The sequence below is a fragment of the Nelumbo nucifera genome, chromosome 4, assembly GCF_055504915.1.
Source record: "Nelumbo nucifera cultivar China Antique chromosome 4, China Antique-T2T, whole genome shotgun sequence".
NCBI classification, from domain to species: Eukaryota; Viridiplantae; Streptophyta; class Magnoliopsida; order Proteales; family Nelumbonaceae; genus Nelumbo; species Nelumbo nucifera.
Window position 1 is genome coordinate 9,893,797 of NC_142652.1, and position 23,666 is coordinate 9,917,462.

At 34.4% G+C, this 23,666-nt stretch overlaps 2 protein-coding genes across 3 annotated transcripts; one reads left to right on the forward strand and one right to left on the reverse strand.

The window, feature by feature from the left end:
* Positions 1-223: 223 nt before the first annotated feature.
* LOC104591444 (Sec14p-like phosphatidylinositol transfer family protein) lies at positions 224-5,887 on the forward strand. 2 transcript variants are annotated; one of them, XM_010250276.3, is made up of 6 exons: positions 227-464; positions 1,529-1,681; positions 2,123-2,269; positions 3,022-3,174; positions 4,550-4,672; positions 5,688-5,887. In XM_010250276.3, exons 1-6 carry the CDS (start codon positions 348-350, stop codon positions 5,763-5,765), a joined length of 771 nt encoding a protein of 256 aa, XP_010248578.1. In that variant the 5' UTR covers positions 227-347; the 3' UTR covers positions 5,766-5,887. The 2 variants fall into 2 exon arrangements, with proteins under 2 accessions (XP_088759307.1, XP_010248578.1); XM_088903181.1 differs by lacking the exon at positions 3,022-3,174 and having other exon boundaries at positions 224-464.
* Positions 5,888-7,454: 1,567 nt separating this feature from the next.
* LOC104591443 (glycosyltransferase BC10-like) lies at positions 7,455-20,232 on the reverse strand. The gene is made up of 12 exons (XM_088903180.1): positions 19,862-20,232; positions 19,355-19,734; positions 18,170-18,286; positions 16,225-16,325; positions 14,072-14,143; positions 12,000-12,081; positions 11,788-11,868; positions 11,156-11,194; positions 9,927-9,992; positions 8,494-8,643; positions 7,932-8,060; positions 7,455-7,699 (listed from the first exon to the last, which is right to left on the reverse strand). Exons 2-12 carry the CDS (start codon positions 19,586-19,588, stop codon positions 7,670-7,672), a joined length of 1,101 nt encoding a protein of 366 aa, XP_088759306.1. The 5' UTR covers positions 19,589-19,734; positions 19,862-20,232; the 3' UTR covers positions 7,455-7,669.
* Between the last annotated feature and the right edge of the window lie 3,434 nt (positions 20,233-23,666).

The window sequence follows — 23,666 nt, forward strand, 5'->3', positions numbered from 1 at the left end:
AACTTTGGGAAGCCTTTTTGGAACATCAAATGATCAATTAGGTTTGTCATTTAATCGAACATCATCATCATCTTCTTCTAAGCCTTGTTCCACAACAATATGGGTTCGGCTACATGAATGATATCCTGTTTCGCCATTTCGGCATTTAGTAGAACATATCACATTCAAAACTGCCTCACAATCTTTAAATGGGCCTTTAAATCTGGCCCAACGCATGCAAGTGACTGGGACCGGTCCATTCATGTTTAACAACAGCCAGCGGCAGTTCGGCACCATCCGTTTTCCCGGGAAGCATGAAACGCTACTGCAAATAAATGTGAAGACTGAAAAGCAGCGAGCTCACGACAATGGCTCTACGTCTGTCTTACCCTTTTGGGTTATCCTTCTTTTCTCCGATTCGTGTTCACAATAGACCCATTCGTGCCTGCACGTTCTTCGCTCGAAATCAGATCGAAACGCATAAGGTTCTCTCTCTCTCTCTCTCTCTCTCTGACACCACCACCACACACACACACGCCTAGACTATGGTTCTTGAATTTGAAGGAAAGTAGTTTGTCTGCATACTTCAACGGTTTCGGAATTAGAGGTTTTTAGGAGTATCCAGTATCCACTGTTAAACAAAATGCAACAATTTTAAGATTTGCGAATTTGTGCTTATGTTTTCGTTTTCTTTTTCAATTTCATCATTTATGGTATTTGAACTACTTGAATTCTTGCTGTATTAAGTGTTTTGGGGGGAGAACGAGCCTACGATTTCACTATTTCTGATGTAAAGTCTATGGACCAGATACCGTACTGTGCTTGTATCGGTTTTCTACCAGTTTGGTTTGTGGAGTTCTCGTATCGTTTAACTGTTATTAGATGCAGCATAGAGTGGTTTTCATTGCATTACTTGATAATAAAATTGAGCATTTCTCTTACAATTCCCCCGTAAAAAGAGAGGTCGCTTGCTAAAATGCTAAATAAACCTGCAGATTTCATTTTTTTTAATTCTCCTTAATTGTTTTTTTTTTTTTCGCTTCATGGGGTTTACACAACAGGGGGTAGCCCATCCCCTTTCCCTTAACCCCCCCAACCACTGGTGGCAGCGGGATTTGATCCCAGGTCTCTACTCGACGAGTCAGAGAATCTGAACAATTTGAAGAACCTAAAGTAGCTTTGGTAGAGGTCTCGTTACTAATTTCAAATTCTTACTCATTTCACCTCTACGAAAGAAAACCTAAGGCAAACATGAGGGGGCAATTAATGATTGAGGAAATGGATTCATTAAAAAAAGGTTAATATTGGATAAATTTCAATGACAAAGTCGTGGTTTCCTAGAAAAATGGCATAGTAGTGGTTAAGTAAATATGCAACTCCTACATACATAATTAATTGTTAGCTTTCACTGTTCAATTCAGTCATAATTCAAAGAGGTATTTTTTCCAAGGCTGTACCTTCTTTGCTTTGTGCATTTTCTAGGCATTATCATTTGAATTTACTAACGCTTTGTTGGATTCTCATAGTCCTTATTTTTCAAACTTAACAGCTAGTAAAGGAAGTGAGAGAAAGGCTTGAAAGAGATTACTCTACTCTGCCAGTCGGCAGAAATGGAAGAGATGACGAAGAAATGATCCTTTGGTTTTTGAAGGACCGCAAGTTTTGTGTTGAAGAGGCTGTATCAAAATTGACTAAAGCCATTGTATCCATGAGTTTCCTGCAGGTCCATGCTTTCTATATGAACAAACTAAAATTTACATTATCTAATATTATATTTGATAATTATCCTTTGCATGTCCCTCATATTTTTCTTGATTCATAAACTTATTTTAACAGGAATCTGGAAAGTTTTTCTAATGGACCCTGAGAGTGTTTTGTGTATTTTTTTTCCAAGAAATAACTGGAGAATCCTTTATTCCTAGAGAGGAAAAATTCTTGATCTTCTTGCTTTTTGGGCCTCTTTATTTTGTGGCACATTTTCAACTTATCCAGGTTATCTGAATGCTCTTTAAAAATTTTCTACTTTGTCTTTTTTAATAGGATTTCTATTTTTTCTGAAAAGAATGAGAATTTAAATCCCAGAATATTTGTCAAGCCATTATCTATCTTCTAGCCTTCCTTTTCATCCTTTCATCCCTACTAGAAATGGCGTAAAGAATTTGGTGTCTCAGATGTGTCAGAAGAGTCTATGGAAGAGATAGCTAGAACTGGAAAAGCATATGTACATGACTTTCTTGATGTTGAGGGCAGACCGGTACTTATAGTGGTGGCATCCAAGCATTTTCCAGCGGTATGTCTTCACATATTTTATTATTGAGATGACAATATAGTTTGAAGAATCTGCTTTCTAATGTCATAAATTTTCTTTCTTTCTCTTTTGATTTTTCTTTTTCCTCAGATAGGGTCTTATGAAGAAATATAAGAATTAGATAGTGGGAGCAATAAGCCCCATTTGATTACTCCCACTATCTAATTCTATAATCCCAACTTATAAGCTCTCTTGATATTGAGGTTGGTGAAGGAAAATGAAAATAACAGAAAGATAGAAGCAACAAGACCTAGGTTTCATCCATTTAACATCTAGAGGGGTGTGCCTTTTGATAGGTACAACTTGAGGGATATGTTGTTACACCCTCTTCTTGAATGACATGTTTTGTATCTCATAATCTGGCACAAAAAGAACAAAAATAGGAAGAGGAAAAAAAAGAAAGAAGAAAAGAACACTAGTACACAAAATTCATCCTCTCACAGCATTTCCTATTAAATATCTGAAATCTCCTCCTCAGGATGCCTTTGATGAAACTATCTGAGACGAGAAATTCTTTGTGACCAAATTTATGCATTCTCCCATTTGTGTATACTACTGTTTCTGATATTTTGCAAGAAGAGCTTCTGTCATTGAAGTTCCATATAGAAACTGTTTCCAACTTCATTAAAGATACTTTCCTTACATCTTTGCCTAGAAAAATAACTCATTTTTAAATTCCTATACTGTGCAATTAACTATTCTGGAATGACATGCTTATAACCATTTGGTTGCAGAAGCACAATCCTGTTGAGAATGAGAAACTTTGTGTATTTATGATCGAGAAGGCTTTGAGTAAACTCCCAGATGGAAAAGAAGAAATACTTGGAATATTTGATCTCCGGGGATTCAGTACAGATAATGCAGATTTGAACTTCTTAAAGTTCCTGGTAACTTTTTGAATCCCCACGTTGCAAAAAAGAAAAAGAAGAAGGAAAAAGGTTCTACTGTCCTAATTAATCTTTTTCATTTCTTTTTTTTTTTTTCAATTTAAATCTTGATATTGAAACTGGAAGAGGATTTTAATCTCATAGGAACCACTTCTAGGAGACCACATTTCATTGGGCTAACAATTTAGGGGCAACATAACTATAGAACCTTTACCACTTTCTGATAATGGTGTCTATAACCAACCTCTATTCTGGTGACAGCTGAAAATGATCTTTTTCTTTTTCAGTCATTGGATACCACTGAAAATGAAATTAAAGGAGTTTGCTACATGGGTGCAGGTACCCAAAAGGATTTCTGGGACTCCATTAAAATTGAAGTTAATTGTTTGATTTACTTGACCATTGGTTAATTACTGTACTGAAGTGCTTTTCATAAGTCTTAGCGACCCTATCAAATATAGCCTTTTCAAAACCTGATCTTCATTATTTCCCTTAGTTGAAGCATCAAACCCATTTGCTATATTTATAAGTTATCGTTGTTTGAATAATAATACTAAAGTACTTAAACATCTTTTATGGATTGTAAAAACTTGAAAACATTGTTCAGCTTCTTAATCATGAATCACCTCCCTTAACATTTTTATATTTATATTATTTACCTCCCTAATGTTAAAGACTTGTTAATTTTTGCACTGCGAACAAAGATCAAATTTCTTCCAAGACAATTCAGAAGGCTCTGGCTAATGCTATCAAGTGGAGTGTAGGTTTGGGTTGGGGTTATTGGATGCTTGCTCACTTAACAAAGCAAGGGATATATTAAGTTCTATTCCATCCAAGACAAGGTGGAATCCTAGAAAATCAGTTCAATAGTGTATGACTTAGCTCAGAATGGGACTGGAAAGGACTTCTTTCCATGGTGGATACTCAAGGCATTTGTAACTTTCAGTTCGAGGGTAGGACTGTATAATCTAATATTGTGCACCATTGCACATCCTCTATTTAGAATATATCTCCTCATTAATAGAACGTATCTTTGTTACCCTTCAAAGAAAAGGATTTGTCAATTTTAAAGCAGGTATGCCAATGTTAACTTATTCAAGCTTGATGCCACTCAAAAATTGTGGAAGACTTGGGTAATTTACTAAAAGCAAATAAAAGAAAAAGATGAAAGCCTTCTATCATAAAGATTAAATAGTTCAAGGTGATTGTTCAGACTGTCAAAAGTAAAGATGGAAAAAGAAGCTCCATTTTAATTTAATGGACACATAAAATTTAGTGAAATGTTTCTTAAAAATTCTATGAATATTTGAAGAGCCTTGTAGAGAACTATCCAATTGTGGTTTTGATGTGGCTGATTTTTTTTCTATGCTTGCAGATCGATGTATTTTATTACTACTATCCAAAACGACTGGAGCAAGTTCTCTTTGTGGATGCTCCCTTTGTCTTCCAGCCACTCTGGCAGTTAGTCAAGCCCTTGTTGAAATCATATGCTTCTCTGGTAGGATTTGTGCTTACTATTCATAGATTCTTTCGGGTTCTCTATAATGTTTTTTTTTTCATTTTTACTTTCATAGAGTCCCCCTCTCCCTGCATCCTAAATATTATTTGCCATCAGCTTTTCAATCTAGATTGTTCAATTGGCAGCACATTCCTGAATGGATGATACTGCAACACCTCAGTAATGTAGAGTACAAATACATACAAAATAATACAAAATACAAGGTTTTGTGCTCTACATATTTGTATTTGTACTCCTTCCAAATGGAGCCTTAGTGTATGGTCATCTTACAGTGTCCGATATCAAATAGACACGATTAGTATGTAATCTATCCCAAACTTAATTACAGTTGTTCACTACATATTTGTGTGAACTAAGCTTCCAAAAGTTCATTCTTATGTCCCTCCAGAGCAGCTTCCATAGTTCCACTTAGGCTGTTTTTGGTTTGAAAGAAAGTGTAGGGAAAGGAAGGAAAAGGTAGGGAAACCTCTACAAAAATTATATTGGTTTCCCTTCCTTTCCTTTCAAACCAAACACAGTCTTAGTGTAAACTTTGAAGGTCAAATATCTCCGTAATTTTTTTAGCTTTTTGTTAAAGAACTCTTTTAGTATTAGATATTGCTTATAAGTTCAGTGAAATTTGCCTGCTTATTACTAGTATGCTAGTTTAAATCATGGCTTTAAACCATTTTACAATTATTGAAGATGAAATCTAAAGGCTCAGTTTGGGAAGAGTGCAAATTCAAATATGTACAGTGCAAAACTTTGTACTAAACCTTGTATTTGCACTGTAAACATTTGTATTTGGCTAATTGAGAAGGGTGCAAACACAAATATGTTCTGTGCAAAACCCTGTATACCATGTTTATAAATCTTGTATTTGTATGCACTCTTCCCAAACTGAGCCAAAAGTTCAAATTTGAAAGTAAATAATTTCTAACATGGGATATAAAATACTCTTTTTCTCTGTTTCTATGTGTGCAGTATTTCACTTTCCTTTTTTTTTCTTTTGAAGGCGAGATTTTGCTCGGCAGAGACTGTTCGAGAAGAATATTTTACAGAAGCAACGGTGCCAGCTGACTTCAGAGACTGAGAATATCATTTGTTCAACACTCTTGAATGTCAGCATGCTGATAAAATTTTATCCATCGTATTGTATTGGTTGAAACTCGAAAAATATAACAAAAAAGGTTGCAATTGCCAGGTTTCATTTCATATTTTCTCTCTTATAATCAGCTATGAGCCGTTTCATCAAGAACTAAACAAAATAACTTGTCTGCAAAGCACTCAGTTAATCTTCCAATTCCATAGTTCTAGCCATAAAACCAGTTACTGATAGCTAAAATGGAGCTTTCTTCCCTTAATACTCTCCTATTGGCTATTGCTCGGTACACATATCAATGCCATTGACAAAGCATGACAAAGAAAACTACAACGTTTAGGCGGAAAATGGATCATACTAAAAATATTCCAAGCCTTGGAGTTTAAAGCTGCACCATTTGTTTTGGGTACAAAGTGGACTTTTTTAAGTCATAATGTCGCGGTAGACTGAGCATGTGAATTCCATTGATGCATGCAGTATAAGCTCTTTGCTTGCAATGCAATTTCATTTGCATTAGTACAAATGCATGGAAGTATAAATGAGAAGAGTAAATTAAAATTCTGATTCAATTTTGCTTTATGGTTATTTTACTTATTCTGGCACTAAAAATAAAAGTAAAAACTAAATCAAAACAAACCAAAATTTGCACTCCCATACTTTGAAACCAACGCAAATGAAATTGCACTGAACCACAGATAGCATTTTTTTTTCCGATAAAATCAATGATAGAAAGTAGGGCAGTGGCTCCACTAAAGGGATTATCTTGGCCAAATAAATTACTGATTGCATGTTAGAATAGGTAGGCTTCTGTAGGGGAAAAAAGGAAGTAGTCGTTGTAATGAGACACATACCTCTGCCATTTTCATGTTAATTTTAAAAAGTCGGAAAATTATATTATGTTATTCTTAAGAAAAAGAGCGTAAAAGGGAGACAAAGTAATAAACCCTTAATTCAGAACTCAAGAAGCAAATTAACTTGTCTGGGTCAGCATCCCCTGTCCACTGTCTACGCTCTAGAGATGTGAATTAAGCAAAATTATACAGGTATGATAGTGGGTTTGTATAAGACCTATCTACCCCCTGAAACTGCTCATACCCTGAAACGGATACTGTAAGGGCATATGAAAGGTCACCAAAACGCCCGTTGCAAAATTTTAAATCCTTGATTTATGTAGCATTGAACTAGAACATATTTTGAAACACGGTACCACCAATACCATTGTACTCATTTCAAATTCCCATGGTGTAAGAACAAATGTGAATGTCAAAGAAGAATGGTAAGCCTGCTCCTGGTTCCCTGTATTATATGGGGATATGGGTTGTGTTTCTTAGTCAAACAACCCGTTAAATATGACATACAAGGCTTGGAATATCCAAATGTATCGATGCATATCAACCAACATGCATTGGTTGATTGGTTCTTCAACCCTCCAATACGCTAAATACTAACAGTTTATGGGTTTGGTTTGTTTCATATAAAAGTATATGATGAGTCATGTGTAGACCTGTTCATGGGCCAGGTAGCCTGACGGGCTGGCCTGGTCCAGCCCATTATAAGTCGAGTTCGGGCCCGATGGTTGAGCCGGGCTGGTGTACTTGGCAGTTAACACTCCTTTACTTGTCAATAAAAAACTAATAGCACCTAAAAAGCGATGTTGACAAGGCCACCAGGCAAAGGCAATGAGGCAACACAAATTTGTGGTTTCATTCTTTATTGTTATATAATACAGGAAAATGAGGAGAACAAAATCAAGTTAACACCATTCATTTGTGCTCTACCTATTTATTTTACACTGAAGGTTACAGCTTTCTTAGTGGATGGATTATCACCAGTCATTTTGATCGTGTTGAACTTGCAACAACAAGCACTTGCATGTCACTACTGCTATGATTTTCTTATTCCTTTACTGAAACTCCCAAGATAGACTGTCCCATAGAAAATGAAGGTAAATTAATAAATAAATATGATAATGCAAGTTTGTCTAAACTCTAAAGGCTATAAATAATGCAATTAGACCTTGAACAAGCCAGCCACTGGCTCACAAAAATCCAATTGCCCTTTTTCTAAAGATGTCGGACTCTTTTATGAATACTTAGATACTTTGCAGTTCTCCTTTTATAAATAACAAAAAGGACAACTAAGGCATGGGAAATTTACCGTATAAAGAAGCTTGAGAGCAGCAGACCGAGTGAACTTCCTTGCGAAAAGGAAGCATGGAGCTGGTTTCCCTTTACTGCTACACCATTCTCGTCGGTATTCAGTCTCATAATAAATATTGTCTATCTCCTGCAAATATTGGCAATATTTTCTTTTTATGATACTACATATTAATTGAATTAATTAGTTCATGGATGTTGACTTCACTTGATGGTCTCTCAAGTTTATCTATAATACCTAACACAAAGAATAAAAAATTTTCCTCTCTCTCTCTCTCATGTTACTTTTGAAGGTCCATTCATAGATATGACCAACTTTCAGCATGAACTGATTAAATCTCACAAGTCACAATGTGTTCTCAGAAACTTTGAGCAGATAATGTTATAATTTAAAGTTTCTGTTTTAATTATTAAAACCATAGAAAAACAGAGATCCTTTTTATTTTGACAAACAAAACAAAATGAATTTGTATAGATCTGATCAAATGAGTAAGAGCAATACACATATAGTCACTCAAAGAATTGCTTGTAAGTACATGGCAGAACTGCAGAAGCATGCCTACCTTTATTGATTGTATAAGCATGGGAGTAGCATCTGATAACTTGTAAGTCACAGGATGCCAATTACGCCTTTCAAAATCTTTGGAGAAAGAAAGGTCCCATGAAGTATGTGTCAGTGTTCTCCGTGTGATTTCACCTTCAAGTCCCTTTTGCTGGATGGGTAAAACATCACGTGACTTTAAGATAAGAGAAACAGTATAACAATATTTGGCAGAACCACTAGGACTTTGAGAGCAATCAAACATCAGGTACTCCAAGAATTTGTTCAAGTAAAATGAATTGCAGTAATATTCTGAATGCATATGCTTCAGAAGGTTTTCTCTGTCCTTATGAATTCATTGTTCTTTTCCTCTTGTTTGGTTTAAATTTAGGATGAGGAATCAGGAATAACAAAACCTTGATGCTACTTGATTGAGAGGCCAAATTCCAGTGACACCACAAAACACGTAACCACCAGTAGTTACTCAGGAGAATGGCAAGAGGAATTAAGTTAAAATGGACTATGTTCAGTAAGTTATTGCAATAATTAAAAAACCCATAAAAATTACACTGTTGACCCAAATTACATGCTTACAATTGAAAGTTCATGATTTAAGAAATCAAGTTTATTTTAAAAGAAAAAAAAAACATTAGTTATTTGCACAGTTTAACGTCTTGTATCTAAATGAACTAATATTTATAGAAATCTACCATCTTGCACATGTGCCCCCAATGACATTACAAATTTAATATAACACTTAAAAACATAAAGGACACCTGTTTATACCTTACAAATGGAAATGAACAAATATTTAAAAAAATCAAACAATATTGTCAATTAGCAAAGTGTTGTAAGCACTTAGCAAGTGTTTCTTTTAAAAACATAATCTAAAGTCAAAACACTTTTAAGCCCCAAAACACAAAGCCTAAAATTGGCGATTTGTGCTTTGGGGCTTTAAAAACACAAATCCTGAAGCTTATCCAAATGCAAGCTTAGTAGTACAAGTATTTTTGCAATTAACCCCATGTCACAAGCCTATACACTTTTTATTTCTACATTGCTTGGAATGTAGGAAGTTGAATTAACCTCTGTATATTGCCAAGTTGTAATCTTTCAGTTCAAGTACCTTAGGAAGTTATTCCTAACAGATACAGGTTTAAAAGGAATTTCTAATCATGCTACCAGTACTTAAAGGAAGACAGCAGCAATTTACTCCTTTATGTACAAAAGAAAAATAACTAGATATCTGGATTCTCTACTTCAGAGCTGTGAGAAAAACCAACAAACTGCCTCCAAATGACACTGCAAACTGAATTCTTCAAAACAAGTTGAAATTTTGTTCTAGGTAAAATGTTGTTTTGAACCTCACTTTCCAATAACCTCTTGAGGGTGGGAAGGAAGGAGGCAGAGAAACCAGTAAAGCTCAGGATACAAAAGGTTGAGAAATCCACTTACTGCCAGTAATGTCTGAACATAATGTTCATCGGATATACAGTTATGTTCCTTAGATGCATCTGCAGGCTGCAGGAGAAAGGACCATAAATATACAAATTTGCAATCTCAGCTGCATAACTACTTCCTCATAAGTTATTGTACATTTGAGTTCAGTTTATCTACTTTCCTGATTTAATGACAATGTCTAGGACTTCCCCAAACTTTTAGATACCTCCAAGGAACCTCCTGTTAGAAGGTTTCACAAACCACATAGCTATCTTTGCTGTTAAGTCATATGTTACATAAGGAAGTGAACCTAACCTAGAAATAATTTCAAATGATAAAAATGGCTTTGATCTACTTGAAATTATTTCACCTAATTTTAATGTGACAAAAATACCCCTTAGACATGCTAACGATATCTTTCTCTCTCTCAAAATAAAAAGGTATAACTAGGATCATAAATGGCCTACCTGCAGGGTCATGGAACTGACAAAATTTGATCTAATTTTGGTTGATTAGTTTATCTGAAGTTACATGTTATATGGAAGCAAGGAAGCGCATTGATCTGACAGTCCATTAGTATGTCAAAATCAAACCATTGAATTGATATCATCTACGTAGTTGTAAAGATCTATGTTTATTAAGACTATCCATTTAATGCAAGCATCAATCTGTCCTCATGCTCATACATTTTGTTAGTTCAGTTGGGTCTCCCACATGCAAGTTGGAGTATTTTGGTCATTTGCAAAATAACCATTTTTCAGTATATAAAGATATATGTAATTATGAATGAAGGGTAGATAACCAATGATGTATAGAGTAGTAATTTTGCATTTTCTGATTGTCATCCGACACTTTTTGGGGGTGTCCTTAGAGGCATCTAAAAGCTGGGAGAAGTTTTAGACATTGTCATAAAGTCAAAGAAGATGTTAAATAATTTTTTTATCATTAGGTTTTAGATAATTTCCCAGTTATTTATCTCTATTTTGAAGTAACAAAGTTCAGCTCAACTCAACAAAGCTTTATCTCAATTATATGGGGTTGGCTACACAAATCCTGTTTCACCATTCCACTCTATGAAGAGCAATATCCCCATTAAATCATAAGTCCTCAGATTGTTAACATGGCATTGTAATATAAAATTATAAAAATGAATTTTACTTTATGAATGATGGTTTTGCAACCATATACCTAAATGGCTAGCCTTGCCATGGCTGAATAAAGAAAAGAGGTAGGGTGGTACTTACAAAAGGTTGATCGCGCCAAAACTCAGGTAGTGATCTCCTCTGCATAATTTACAATAGAAGGTATTGGTATATCATTACATGATAATCAACATCATAATATCCCTTTTGAAGAGATAAAACAATGGAACATCTGTGAGAAATAAAAAGGACATAAAGGCCATTTTGAAATAAACTTCACAATTTAGAACACCCCTATTGATGCATAGACAAAAATTATATGCAATAAAGGAAATCATCACTCCAAATGTAATGAAACTCAAACATTAACATATTAGTCAACTCTACATGGTATATATTTTCTTCCCATTATTTACTTGAGAATAGGTTCATATTTCTTTTTCTCAACCATTTCTGACTTCTGAGCTTAGCCACAACATCATGTTTTTTTTTTTTGATAAATACAAACACCATGTTTCTTGAACTGCATAAAATCATATTAGACAAAATTCCAAATAAAAACAAATAGACCATGGTATGTTGATGATACATTGAAGTAAAATTTGTATTTCTGTTTTTAGAGCTTGTCATTCTGCTGTAGTCAAGTATTTTCGGGAAAAAAAAAGCATTCTTAATATGAACTAAGTTTAATCAAGATCATACTGGCACTCCACATGATGGTTTAAAAAACTTACTCTGCAATGCTGCTTAAATACTGGGTAGACTGTTTCATCTTCCACTACAACCTCAGCATGCTTTCTGGTTAGCACAACCCACTGGAAGAAGAGACTGCAAGTAGTCAGACAAGGGTCTAATATACATAAATACATACATACATATATATATATATGCACACACACACACACACACACACATATATATATATATGAAGCAATGGAAGAATTACCTGAGACCCTTTTCTCCAATTTTGGACAGGAATAATGGGATCCATTCTCGGATTGTAGCGACCTTCTTTTGTATCAGCAAAACTGCTTTCAACATAATATGATCAGTTGCAATTAAGAAAATTTAATCATTCCACAGATGCCCAATATTTTAGATTACATAAAAACTAGTCTAAGTATAATTTCCACTGACGAAGAAGTCAGAATATTGAAAATCATGTAGAAACTCCAAAGATTAATACTAACTTCTCCATGACATAATTTCCAAAGTGCTTTGGCAAAACAAGAAATCATCCAGAATGCATTAGTATCCACATCATTCTAAGTTCCTAACCACCATAACAGAATACGGAGATATTAACCCACAAACAAGAAAAACAGCAAAAGAAATAAAGAACAAAGAAAAGACCAGATTTTATGTGCTTCGGCCACAAGGGCATACATCCAGAGGAGAGGATATCGGTCGACTATATCGGAAAATGGAGATACAAATCTTCAAGCTCATAGCCTACCTCTCTCTCGACCTTCAAATATCCTAATGCTTGCTTAAACAAGCCCAACAAATAACAATCTGAAAATTATATGCAGGCCCTTTATACTCCAAAAAGTTACATGAGAGTCCCTGGATATTGAACAACATTAAAGAAATATTCCTATAACCTCCAACAAGAGGAACTTATAGTGAATCCTGGCCCTCCAATACAATAAGTAATTAACCAGTATATTAAAGGAATAGCTAATAATGCTGAATTTGAGGAATGACTCCAAATCAATTTTAAATTTAGAACTGCACTCCTCTGAAATAGATGATTGCTTTGAACTATGAAGTATTATTTCTTCTCAACTTAGAGGTGTCATTTCTCTGTCCTACAGGAATAACAAGGAAGTTTACTGTTAAGACTCAAATAACAGAACAGGTGTCTTCTTCAGGCCTTTCTTTCCCCTAGTTTCTTTTGGTTAACTTGGAAATATTTTCCTCATGAAAGCTCACCATAAAATCCAAATAAGCTTTTCACCACATGAAAGAAGAAGAATAAATGGATAACATTCACAAGAAAGATATTCATTGGAGGTAATATATTTACAGATTTATTTAAAGTAAAAGCATACACAATGAAAATATGAATGCTAAATAAAGTATTATAGGGGCCATTGCTTGGTATAATGGTAAAACCCCAGGCTGACAATCATGAGAGAGCAGGTTCAAGTCTGAGAGCAGCCACTTTTTGAGAAAAAAAAAAGTCAAAGGTTAGGTCCATATCCAGTATACCCCTCCCAAACCCCAGAGAGCTGGAACCGGCATTGGGTAATAGTCTTCTTCTTCTTTTTTTTTTTTTTACACTCAATAAAGCTTCATCCCACTGATATTGAACTTAGCTACATAAATCCTCTTTTACCACTCTACAATACCAAGGGCCATATCCTCTAGAGAAATTGTGAGCCCTCCGATCATTTCTCATGTCCTATTTGGCTTTCCCCTGGCTCCTCTACAACCATCAATCTAAATGAAATTACTCCTTACTGGTGCCATAGCTGGTTTTCTTTTTACATGCCCAAACCCTTTTAATGTACTTCATTCTAATCATCTATTGAGTTTACTCCTAGATTTCCCCAGATGAATTCATCTCTAATTTTAACTTTTATAGCCTTGCCACTCACCCATCTCATCGTGCATCATCTCTTCTACCCTCATTTATGGGCATATTGAAGAATCACATAACCCATTTTCATGCAATTCCAATTTTGTGATATCTGAGAATAGTTATTTTCTCAACTTACTTTTATGAATGCAGCATTTATTTCCTTCTGTTTAAGAATTCATCTTTCTAACCAACCTCAATTTTTTTACAAACGAAAATTTAAAATGCTTATACAAAATAGGAATATGTAACATGAATGTCATAGAAGCGTTTAGATATGATGTCCCTTTTTATTTAAGAATGTCAAACAAGCTTTTCTATGGTGGAAAGCTCAAAAAATGTTAACAAAATTAGTTATTACATATTAACTCATGAAGATTGATTCATGGCTAGATAAGAAATTGCATTGCTATATCAGAACTTACCCAACTCACCTGTCTACAAAACTATTTGATGTTGACATGATGTAATCATAAGTGTAGCTAAAGTTGTACAAAGGTATGCAACTGCCATGCAATCAAATGAAAATAATTAGCTAGATGAATCGATAATTTATTACTACTTGGTAGTCATTGCTTAATGAAAAAACCTCAGAATCAAAAGTCAACTGAAATCTGAACATCTAATTCAGTAAAATTCATAATAAGGTTTGCTCAACCTGAAGAAAATTTAGTAGTTTTGTTGTTTTGGTTACTGAAAAGGGAACAAGAAAAAAAAAATAAAAGAACACAACTTAAATACAAACTCAAAAGTTAGGCCTTGGCTTTGCTAAGCCTTCTGACATAGAAAATTTGTTGCATAAAGAAAAATATCTTTCAATTATGTAAATTAACACTAAATCCATCAATGAATTTTTAATTTCTAACCCTAATTTTAGGGTGGAAATGAATCAAGCTTTTTACGAGCCATTCAAGCTCGGCTTGTGAAAAGCTCGATTTGGATTGGTTTAAACCGAGCTCGAGCTCAATGAAGCTCAGCTCATGAAGCTCGTGAGCACAATCGAGCCTAATACATACATACGCACATACTGATGAGGCAAAAAAAGAAAATTGGAAAAAAAAAGTGAATGCATTCTGTTTTGCATGTTTTTTGTAGTAGGATCCCAAATTGTTGTTTTTGGGTAGCTTTGTTGACAGTTTGGGACCAGGGGTATTTTCGTCATTTTATGTCAGATTTTGGTCAAGGGCAGTTGGGTGCATATCTGTTGGGTTTTGGTCTCTTGGGTCTTTTTGTGACAAAAGTTATATTTTGGGGGTTCATTTGAAGTTAGTTTTGTTCTCAAGGAGTTGCTTCTAAGAGGGAAGCATTTTAGGGGTTATGTGTAAATATTTTAATTGGCTTCTCCAGCAAGCCACTGGGTCTTATAAAAGAGATGGGGGGCTGTTTCTGGAGGGGTCTTTTGGTTCTTTCTCTCTTGTTTGAGCTGTAACTCAGCCCTAGATAGGGTTTTCAAGTATTGGGAGCTTGGGTTTTGAGGAGTCGACTCATTTTGGCACCTTCCAATCCCTCCATCACTGCGTGGCCGTGCGGGAGGCCAGCTTCTACCATTGTTACTGTAGCGGAACTGTTCTAAGAGGAGCTATACTTCAGGTTCAGGTCTGAAATCCCTAAAAATCCAACTTGTTTTGTTGTTTTAAGCTTGGTATTTCTTGTGCTTATTGCTGTATACTTGAAGTGTTGCTTGTAATTTGTTTTTCTGTCCACATACATACATACATATGTATATTAATAAATAAGCTTTATTATATGTATAATATTTTTTATGCATAATAGTAAATAATTTTTATAATTTTATTTTTTTGTATATAAAATAAAAATATTTTTTATATGTATACATAATATTTTTTATTTTTTATATGTATGATAATAAATAACTTTTTAATTCTTAATTTTTTGTATGTAAATTAAAAAGTAATTTTTATTTTTTATAGGAAGCTCTAAAGCTTGGCTCATGGTCAAGCTCGAGCCAAGCCAAGCTCGAACATACAAGCTTTTGAGTTTTGAGCCAAGCCGAATTCAAGCTCAAACCTCTAGCTCGAATCATGCTCAAGCTCAAGCTCAAACCTGACATTTTTTTGGTGAGCCAAGCTCGAATAGCCAGATATGCAGCTCAGCTCGGCTCGAATCCACCCCTACCTGATTTCCAATAAAATACTAGAATGCATTGCGTAATGTACATAATCTCAATAAAAAAGAAAAAGAAAAACGAGCAACTAGAAAATAAGATCTTATTTTATTAGAGCTTGGAAGAGAATACAAATTACTACGAAGATGTCATGTAAAGCTATAGCTTCACTTCATAAGTGAGACGACTAGAATTGCTAGTTTTGAGTATATGATAGATTCAGTGGGAACTTACTACAAACATCTTCAGACAGTTTTCTGTTAATAAATGAAAAGGGACAAGAAACAAAAAAAAATTGCAATGCTTATCCCCATTAATCTAGTGGACATATCACTTGACCATAAAATATGAAATGTAAATATAAAAAAGAGACTGGTACAGCGATAAAAGTTGTAGAAGAGATTTCAAATTGACATGTGAGGAGAAATATCTAAAGCATCCATCATTAAGATTGATAGTCACCTGTCTGATACAAAAACAAATCGATCATTAAAAGAATCTGCAAGTGCATTTTTTAGCAGAACACGCTCTGCTTGGATCATAGTTGCTTCTCCCCAATCTACCTGGAACAAAATCATAAGTTAAAAAAAAAAAGATAGAGATAACAAAACCTCCATGACGAAGTCATGCTTATAAATGAAGTATGTCAATATCAGACAGGTTACATGACTCAGATCCTGGCAGGATAAGCTGCACCTAAACTAGAGAAAAGACCTGGACTCAGTCAGAGAAGTAAAGACTCAGGAGTGAGTAACTGTGACTCATGGCTTATGGGTGACAACAAATAAAATCTATGCTGCTTCTTAAGTATGAAAAAGCTAGATCTATGAAACTATGATGACTTTCTTTTCCACATAAAATGATGGCTACTTTCTTATTGTCCCTGGTACTTTCTTTAAGGATAAGTTTCCACATAAGATGATGGCTACTTTCTTATTGTCCCTGGTACTTTCTTTAATGGAATTTACCCATTACATTGTATTGAAGATATTCCATTCAAGTATGGCAACATCATCAATTTTAGCAAGTGAATCAAGGAAGAAGAGGCTGGTCATAGATGGCACAATCTTAAGATTTGGGCAAGATGATTCAGCTCATCGAAGAAGATCTAGCGAATAACAGAGGTGAAGAATTTGGCAACTTCATCAATTTCAGAAAGTGAATCAAGGAAGAAGAGGCAAATCTAGATGGTGCAATCTTAAGGCGGACAAGAAGATTCAGCTCATCAAAAAAGATCCAACAAATATTCAGTTTCCATTTTCAAGTTAGATATTATTCTCTAAGGTGAGGATGGGCCTTCACACACTATTGGGTTGCTCTGTTGTGACTTGGGTGACCTGACCAGGGTTCAAATCTTGGAAAAAGTCTCTCTGTATGTGTAGGGGTAAGGTTGCATACATCTGCCCCTCCCCAGACCTCACATTGGCGAGAGCCTCGTGCACTGGGGTGCCCTTTATATTATTCTCTAAGGTTTTATAAGGATTTTATTTTATTCTATAAAAATATCTTTCTATTTTGTATTGGGTTTATTATAGTAAATTTGGGGTGCCAATATGGATTGGAATTAGGGATGGAACGTGCCATTAGCTAGTATGTATTCTAGCTCCCACCCTTTGTAATGAGCTTTTGGATTGATTGTTGAATGGAATAGCCTTTGTTGGGCAGAATTGTTTTCTCTTTCTCCTTGTCTCGACTTGTTTAGAGTTGTAAAGAACAATTAAATCTTAGATTAACTACTAGAGTATATTTAGGTCCAGTAATCACATGTTGTAAAACCTAGTGGCTGTGAATTGCTTTCTTGGGTGCAAATGAAGCAAGCATAGGCAATTCAGCTGCATCAGAGTCTTTGAAGGCTAAACCAATGGATCTACATTATGGATTAAAGCTGACCTTGCTATCTTAACAATGCCAACTTCTTAGCAAAAGGTTCAATCATCACAGTAAATGCTTTAGCCAACAGAAATCCAGGCCCATGAAAATAAAGGAACCTACTAAAGGATACTAGAAAGTTGGTGAGAAAGCTGAGAGTTCAAGTTAGATGTGATAGCAAAGGAATGAAAGAATATGGAAGATATGCTAGCTAAGAAAGGTGTACAGAAAACCAACATGTATTGGGGAATAATTATTGGATACCCAACCAACTAGACTGGATGCTCAAGAGTGTATTGGGGTAGGTAGCAGGGGTTACTAGTGCTTTTGTGCTTGGAAGTTGGCAAGCACACATTTGTATTTCACACTCTTTTTTCTGTAACTAATAAAATTAACAGTTATCGATAAAAAACACTATTTTAAAGCAAGGGGCAGCTATAATAATTGTCAATTTAAATGTATACAAATTCAAGAGAATTTCCTTGTCTATCAATTCAATATTTATTTTCAAACTTATTCAAATGCAAGTACTGTAAACCTGTATACTATCATTAATTTGGCGGCCATAGAAAAACGTAGATCCTGTTGTTGCCTTGCTGAACAGAAACCTGGGCCTAGAATGAACAAAAATAGAGAATCTGTTCTCCTTTTCCCCCTGCAAAATATGGATATGTTTCTTCAGCAATATATTTATATTGTTTCTTGCAAAAAGAATTAAAGAAAATTTGATGTATATACTTCAGAGCTTCAAAGCCCACATGCTCTCTCTTTCTCTCTCTCTCTCTCTCTCTCTCTTTTTACTTTGGAGTATCAAATTACAGAAAACTAATGCAAACGGTATTTACAGATTCCCAAGGACAACAGAAAATAAAAATATAAAATTTGATAGGATAAAATTAATGAAGATATTTTTACCCTTCAAGAGCACAAAACCAATTATACTATACATCAAACACCCCCATAAAAGCTATAGCATGTCAATTAAACAACTCATTGCCAACAAAGAAAGATCTCCTATAGTCATATAGGTAAATCCCAGCAAGCAAATGGTAGGAGAAAAGCTGTGGGAAAGAATCGTAGAAAGGATCATAATGACAAATTCTCCCATTCTGTAGCTCCAGTCCATCTAGTTTGGTTATCAAGTTTGTTCAACATTTTCTGTTTTTTTTTTATCAATTTGTTAGACATTTTTTATAAACAATTTGAAGAACTTTGAACATAAATAATATGCAAATGAAAATGCAAGATGACAAGGGGAGCTTGAGAAGAAGATGCACTGTAAAAACAGAAGGAACTGACCTTCTGAACTTACTTTGAGGAGCAATAATTTCTTATTCTTTCAAGAGATATTAAAAGAGAAACAAAGAAATATCAATAATGGAAGGAAATATCTGAGATACAAGTCAATCTACAGGATAAACGCCAAGAAAGAGTGAGTTTAAGTCTCAGTATCCAATTATTTCTACTTCTTATGTCTTCACGATGTGCAAAATTAATTACATAATAACAGCGATGGTAGTGCTGAAGGTGAAGAACTAGTAAACCTTGAGACAATAAACTATGTTAAGATGCTAAATTTCAGCCTTACAGGCAATAATGTGATTCATTGGAAAGAAAGGCAATACAATGACCTTAGACATCAATGAAACAGTATAACATAAAAGGATAGAAGTCAACAGTTACGGTCGCTGAAAATCAAAGTAACAGTGAGTAAAGAAGATACCTGGAAAAAAGCATCCCAGACCACATCCAAGGGTAGTCGGTTCCGTGCAATAAACAGAAAAGCAATCTTAGGCTTTTGAACAAATGGAGGTGGCAACGACATAAACATCTTAATTCGACTATAATGTGTCTGCAACAATACTAGGCTTCCAAAACAAAAGCTTATCAAAAGAATGACGAAAAGCTTCAGCTTCCATCGGCTGTAGGATTTATACTGTGTGTTCCTTCGCTTCATTTCTTATTAGTTCAGTCAACAGAGAAACAAATAATCATCTAAAACCAAAACTCAACGACTGCGAAAATCCACAATTCTCATTTGCGCATGTGAGAGACAAATGTGAGAGACATTTTAATTTAAATGCTTCACATTCCAAAGGAAAACTACAAAACAGAGACAAATGTGAGAGACATTTTAATTTAAATGCTTCACACTCCAAAGGAAAACTACAAAACTCCAACTTCTCAGTTTCATAAAAGGCTTAAAAACATGAATTTCAGCCAATTCAACCTTCTTTTCTAGCTCAAAACGTTCAGGTGGCAAAACAACTATGTATGAAACATTCCAGATCTAGATCATCGATATGTAGCCAGAATCCAGTTGAGTTAACAAGTTAACTCAACTTTGTCTAGATAAAAACCAGAAATCCGTGATATAGTTCACAGGTTGAATCTGGAATCACGTCAACAACGAAACGGTGGAGTCGATTAAAGAGTAAGAAGCTTGTGAAACAATCCAATTTGATGAAATTTCAATGGAAATCTTGTGGTTCACAGGCTTTTGGTGAAACTTGAGAGAGAGAGAGAGAGAGAGAGAGAGAGCACTGAAATTGACTTGACTTAAGAAATGGGCTTCCATCAATTAGCTCCGAAGTCTTCTCCTTCAAGAAATGAAGTCCATGCCTTATTTATAGCCGGTCCTACGAATGGAAGTACTAAAAAGAACCTTCACTTCGTACAGAAATAACGGAAATAAGGTTTCCGGGTTGAACGTCTCTACGGTATAGTCGGTAATACAGTATACTAGATCCTGTCTCTGTCTGTACTCTACTGTAAGACTGTAACGTGGAAAATTCCAACCACATTCCGACACCAATGCTTCGAGCTGTCAAGTATCAACCATCGCACTATGGAATCCATGTGACTGACACCGATTCCCTCGACATGGCCCCCGCCCATCGCGTAAGAGCTTAATGCTTGATGAGATAAGAACCGGGCGCAGGCGGTGGACCCGAGAGCCGGATGCTTGGATGTAACGTTTGAACCGAGCCGAGCAAACATCTTCTGTTTTTTTTTTTTTTTGGTATCAGAACTAACTCCCCTTAAACGGTTGAACCATGGCAAAAGAAATCACTAGCCACAAACTGTTTTTTTTGTTAGAAAACGGGAGTAGCAGCAAATAAACTTAAGGTTTCGAGGTATATATATTCTAGATTGATCAAGTCAATAGAGCATTGCACGTAAAAAACATATTGATACGTTCGATGTGCCCATAGAGATATATCGGCAGTACTGATAGTTTTTTTTTTCAAATTCAATTCAGAGGGATGGGTTTAATATCCGTTCACCTCCTGAACCGGTCAAAACCCCAATACACTCTTTATAAGAAAATATCAGAAAACTTTCAATATAATACGTGTCAGCCAATATAAGTCAATACGTATCAATACGTTAAACCTTGCATAAAATCAGTCCATTGCTTATTTGCTTTATGATAAATATGCCGAAAGACGATGTTGAAATTGAAGAATAAATCGATATTAAGACATTCTTTTAATGATGTTTTCCAATCTCTAAGGGAACTTCACTTTCCACCCACAAACTATTTTTACATCGATATCGATACCAATAGTACACCACTGCAGTGTATTAGAAATATTTTCGTTTAATAAATGATAAGAAAGAAATTATCAATGTGCAACTCTAATACTGTATGAGTAAGAACATGGAAACAGTTGTGGGTAACATATCCGAACCTGCAGAAGATGAAAATGCAATGGGCCCATTTCGAGTATAATAGTCTACCGTACTTGCCAACTCTGGTGGTTACAATAATTTGTCATGATAAGATAGATTGAACACCTTATTATGGATTTATGCTTATATCGGTCACATATGGTCTACTAAATATTTATATACAACAACTAGTATCTTACTTTTGACGAAAGCAAAGCAACGGGTAGTTAAAATGTTGTTTTCTAACAAGGAAGTTTCATCAACATCTTTTCTTTCGTTGGATTACATAATGGGGACTCAGATCCCAAATCTATCCTACAACCAGCCAATAACCTTATCAATTGAGTCGATTGGCATCTTCAAGTTGAATTTAATTATGATTCATTCATTAATGTTGGTTGTCTATTAAATCTATATTTCGATTAATTATATTAAAGTATTTTTAATTTTTATTGGTTTACATTTCATAAAATGTATTTTTATGTTTAATAAGGCAAATTTATCATTATATTCAACTAATCATGTTACGGTGCAATAGAGGTACTATAGATTTTGCCCTCAAGTTTCGTCAACATCTACTTGGCATGTTAGCAAAAGTATAAAAAAAAAAGAAAAAAAAAAAGAAAATAGCGCATTTATCAATCATGTGAATGTAAGTCCAATGCACATTGTTTGTTTGTGTTTTTCAAGTAAGTGGGTAAGGAGGTTCAAATTTGCTGCTCACCTCATCAGTTCGGGCAGGAATGGGGACTGGACTGCCTCTCTCCCACTCCCTCCCTCTCTTTCGGGCCTAAAATAAATTAAGGGTCCGTTTGGTTTGCAGGAATAGGGATTTGGATTCAGAATTGGAATGGGTTATTCCAATTCCAACTGTTTGGTTGGGTGGAACCGGAATCTCATTCTCATTCTTGCTGGAATGGCATTTCCCCATTTGAGGGAATGGTCATTTCCTGCCCCTCCCTTAGGAATGAAATCTCATTCCTACTAATTTTAATTTTCATTCCCATTCCTGTCTGAATCAAACAGACTACGGAAATGGACTATTCCGATTTTGATTCATGAGGATTTCGATTCCGATTCCGATTTAGATTCTGACTATGAACCAAACAGACCCTAAGAAATGAAATTTATATAAAGAATGATCAGATATTGAAAACCTCTTTCTTACAATCTCTTCTTTAATTTATGAGATGTGATCGGCTGCCCAAATAGCATGCCCCCGCCCATCCCCTTCATGCATTGGGAACATCTCCCGTGCTTGAGGGGATGGGTTGTGGAGAGTGCTTTGTGGGCAGCCGATCTGATCACTTTTATTACCTCCCAATTTTGTCATACTATATTACTAGTGAATGACCCCATACTAAGTACGGGGAAGTTAATTATATATATGAATAAACATTAATGATTTTTATCACCATTTTATTACTATTTATAAACTGTCATTTTTTAAGACATTCATACAGTCTACAGGTCCATATAAATTGACCCTTATATGTTAAACTCATAAAATTATACGGGTCATTAAATTCAACTTGAACTGTTTATTACTTTAATTTACCCATTCTTATTATTATTATTATTATTATTATTATTATTATTATTATTATTATTATTATTAATTTATTTTAGTATTTAATTTAAAGTTTTTGTTATATAGTAATAATAATAACTAAATTTGTAATTATTTAAATATTTACTTAAAATATTTTTTTCCAACCGAGTATAATTATTATATAATAAATTTGTTAATTCATATTTTGCATTTAAGAATAAACATTAATGATTTGGCTTAACAACTTTAATGACTATTAATAAATATTGATTCTTATTTTAGGTTTAATTATTGTATTCGGTAATTATTATGGGGCATGCTTTGAATAAACATTAATGATAATTGATGATTGTTATTTCATTTTTTATTATTTACTTAATTAAGTGCTTGATGATTGTTATTATTATTATTTATTTCTATAAATAATTGGTTGTTATTATTATTTACTTAATCCATTAATTCTCAACAAGTAATTATTTGATTTAATTTGAATTATATCATTTTTTAATTATTTATAATAGACATTTAGGGTAGGCTCTTTATTTGATTTAAGAGTCTTACCATGTTTTATCTAGACAATGACCCCATACTAAGTAAGGGGCAACTACAGTATCATTTAATTTGAAATTTACTATTTAACAATAAAATATCAATGTCCTGTTGAGCAACCCACCCCAAAAAAAGTATCAATAATTTTGAAATCATTAATCTATTTATAAAATAGTAAAATTAGATGGATGTTTACAACAATATCACTAATACTGCTTAATATTTAGGGACATATGAATGGATAAAAAGCATTTAAATG

Coding starts and splice junctions, on each gene's coding strand:
- LOC104591444 (XM_010250276.3), top strand. CDS start 348: ATGGCTCTACGTCTGTCTTACCCTTTTGGGTTATCCTTCTTTTCTCCG. Junction 465..1,528: donor ATCAGATCGAAACGCATAAG/GTTCTCTCTCTC, acceptor CAAACTTAACAG/CTAGTAAAGGAAGTGAGAGA. Junction 4,673..5,687: donor TGAAATCATATGCTTCTCTG/GTAGGATTTGTG, acceptor TTTCTTTTGAAG/GCGAGATTTTGCTCGGCAGA.
- LOC104591443 (XM_088903180.1), bottom strand. CDS start 19,588: ATGAAGCGAAGGAACACACAGTATAAATCCTACAGCCGATGGAAGCTG. Junction 14,144..16,224: donor TTTGTTTTTGTATCAGACAG/GTGACTATCAAT, acceptor ATTGCATGGCAG/TTGCATACCTTTGTACAACT. Junction 12,082..14,071: donor TCAAATAGTTTTGTAGACAG/GTGAGTTGGGTA, acceptor TGTTGAAAGCAG/TTTTGCTGATACAAAAGAAG.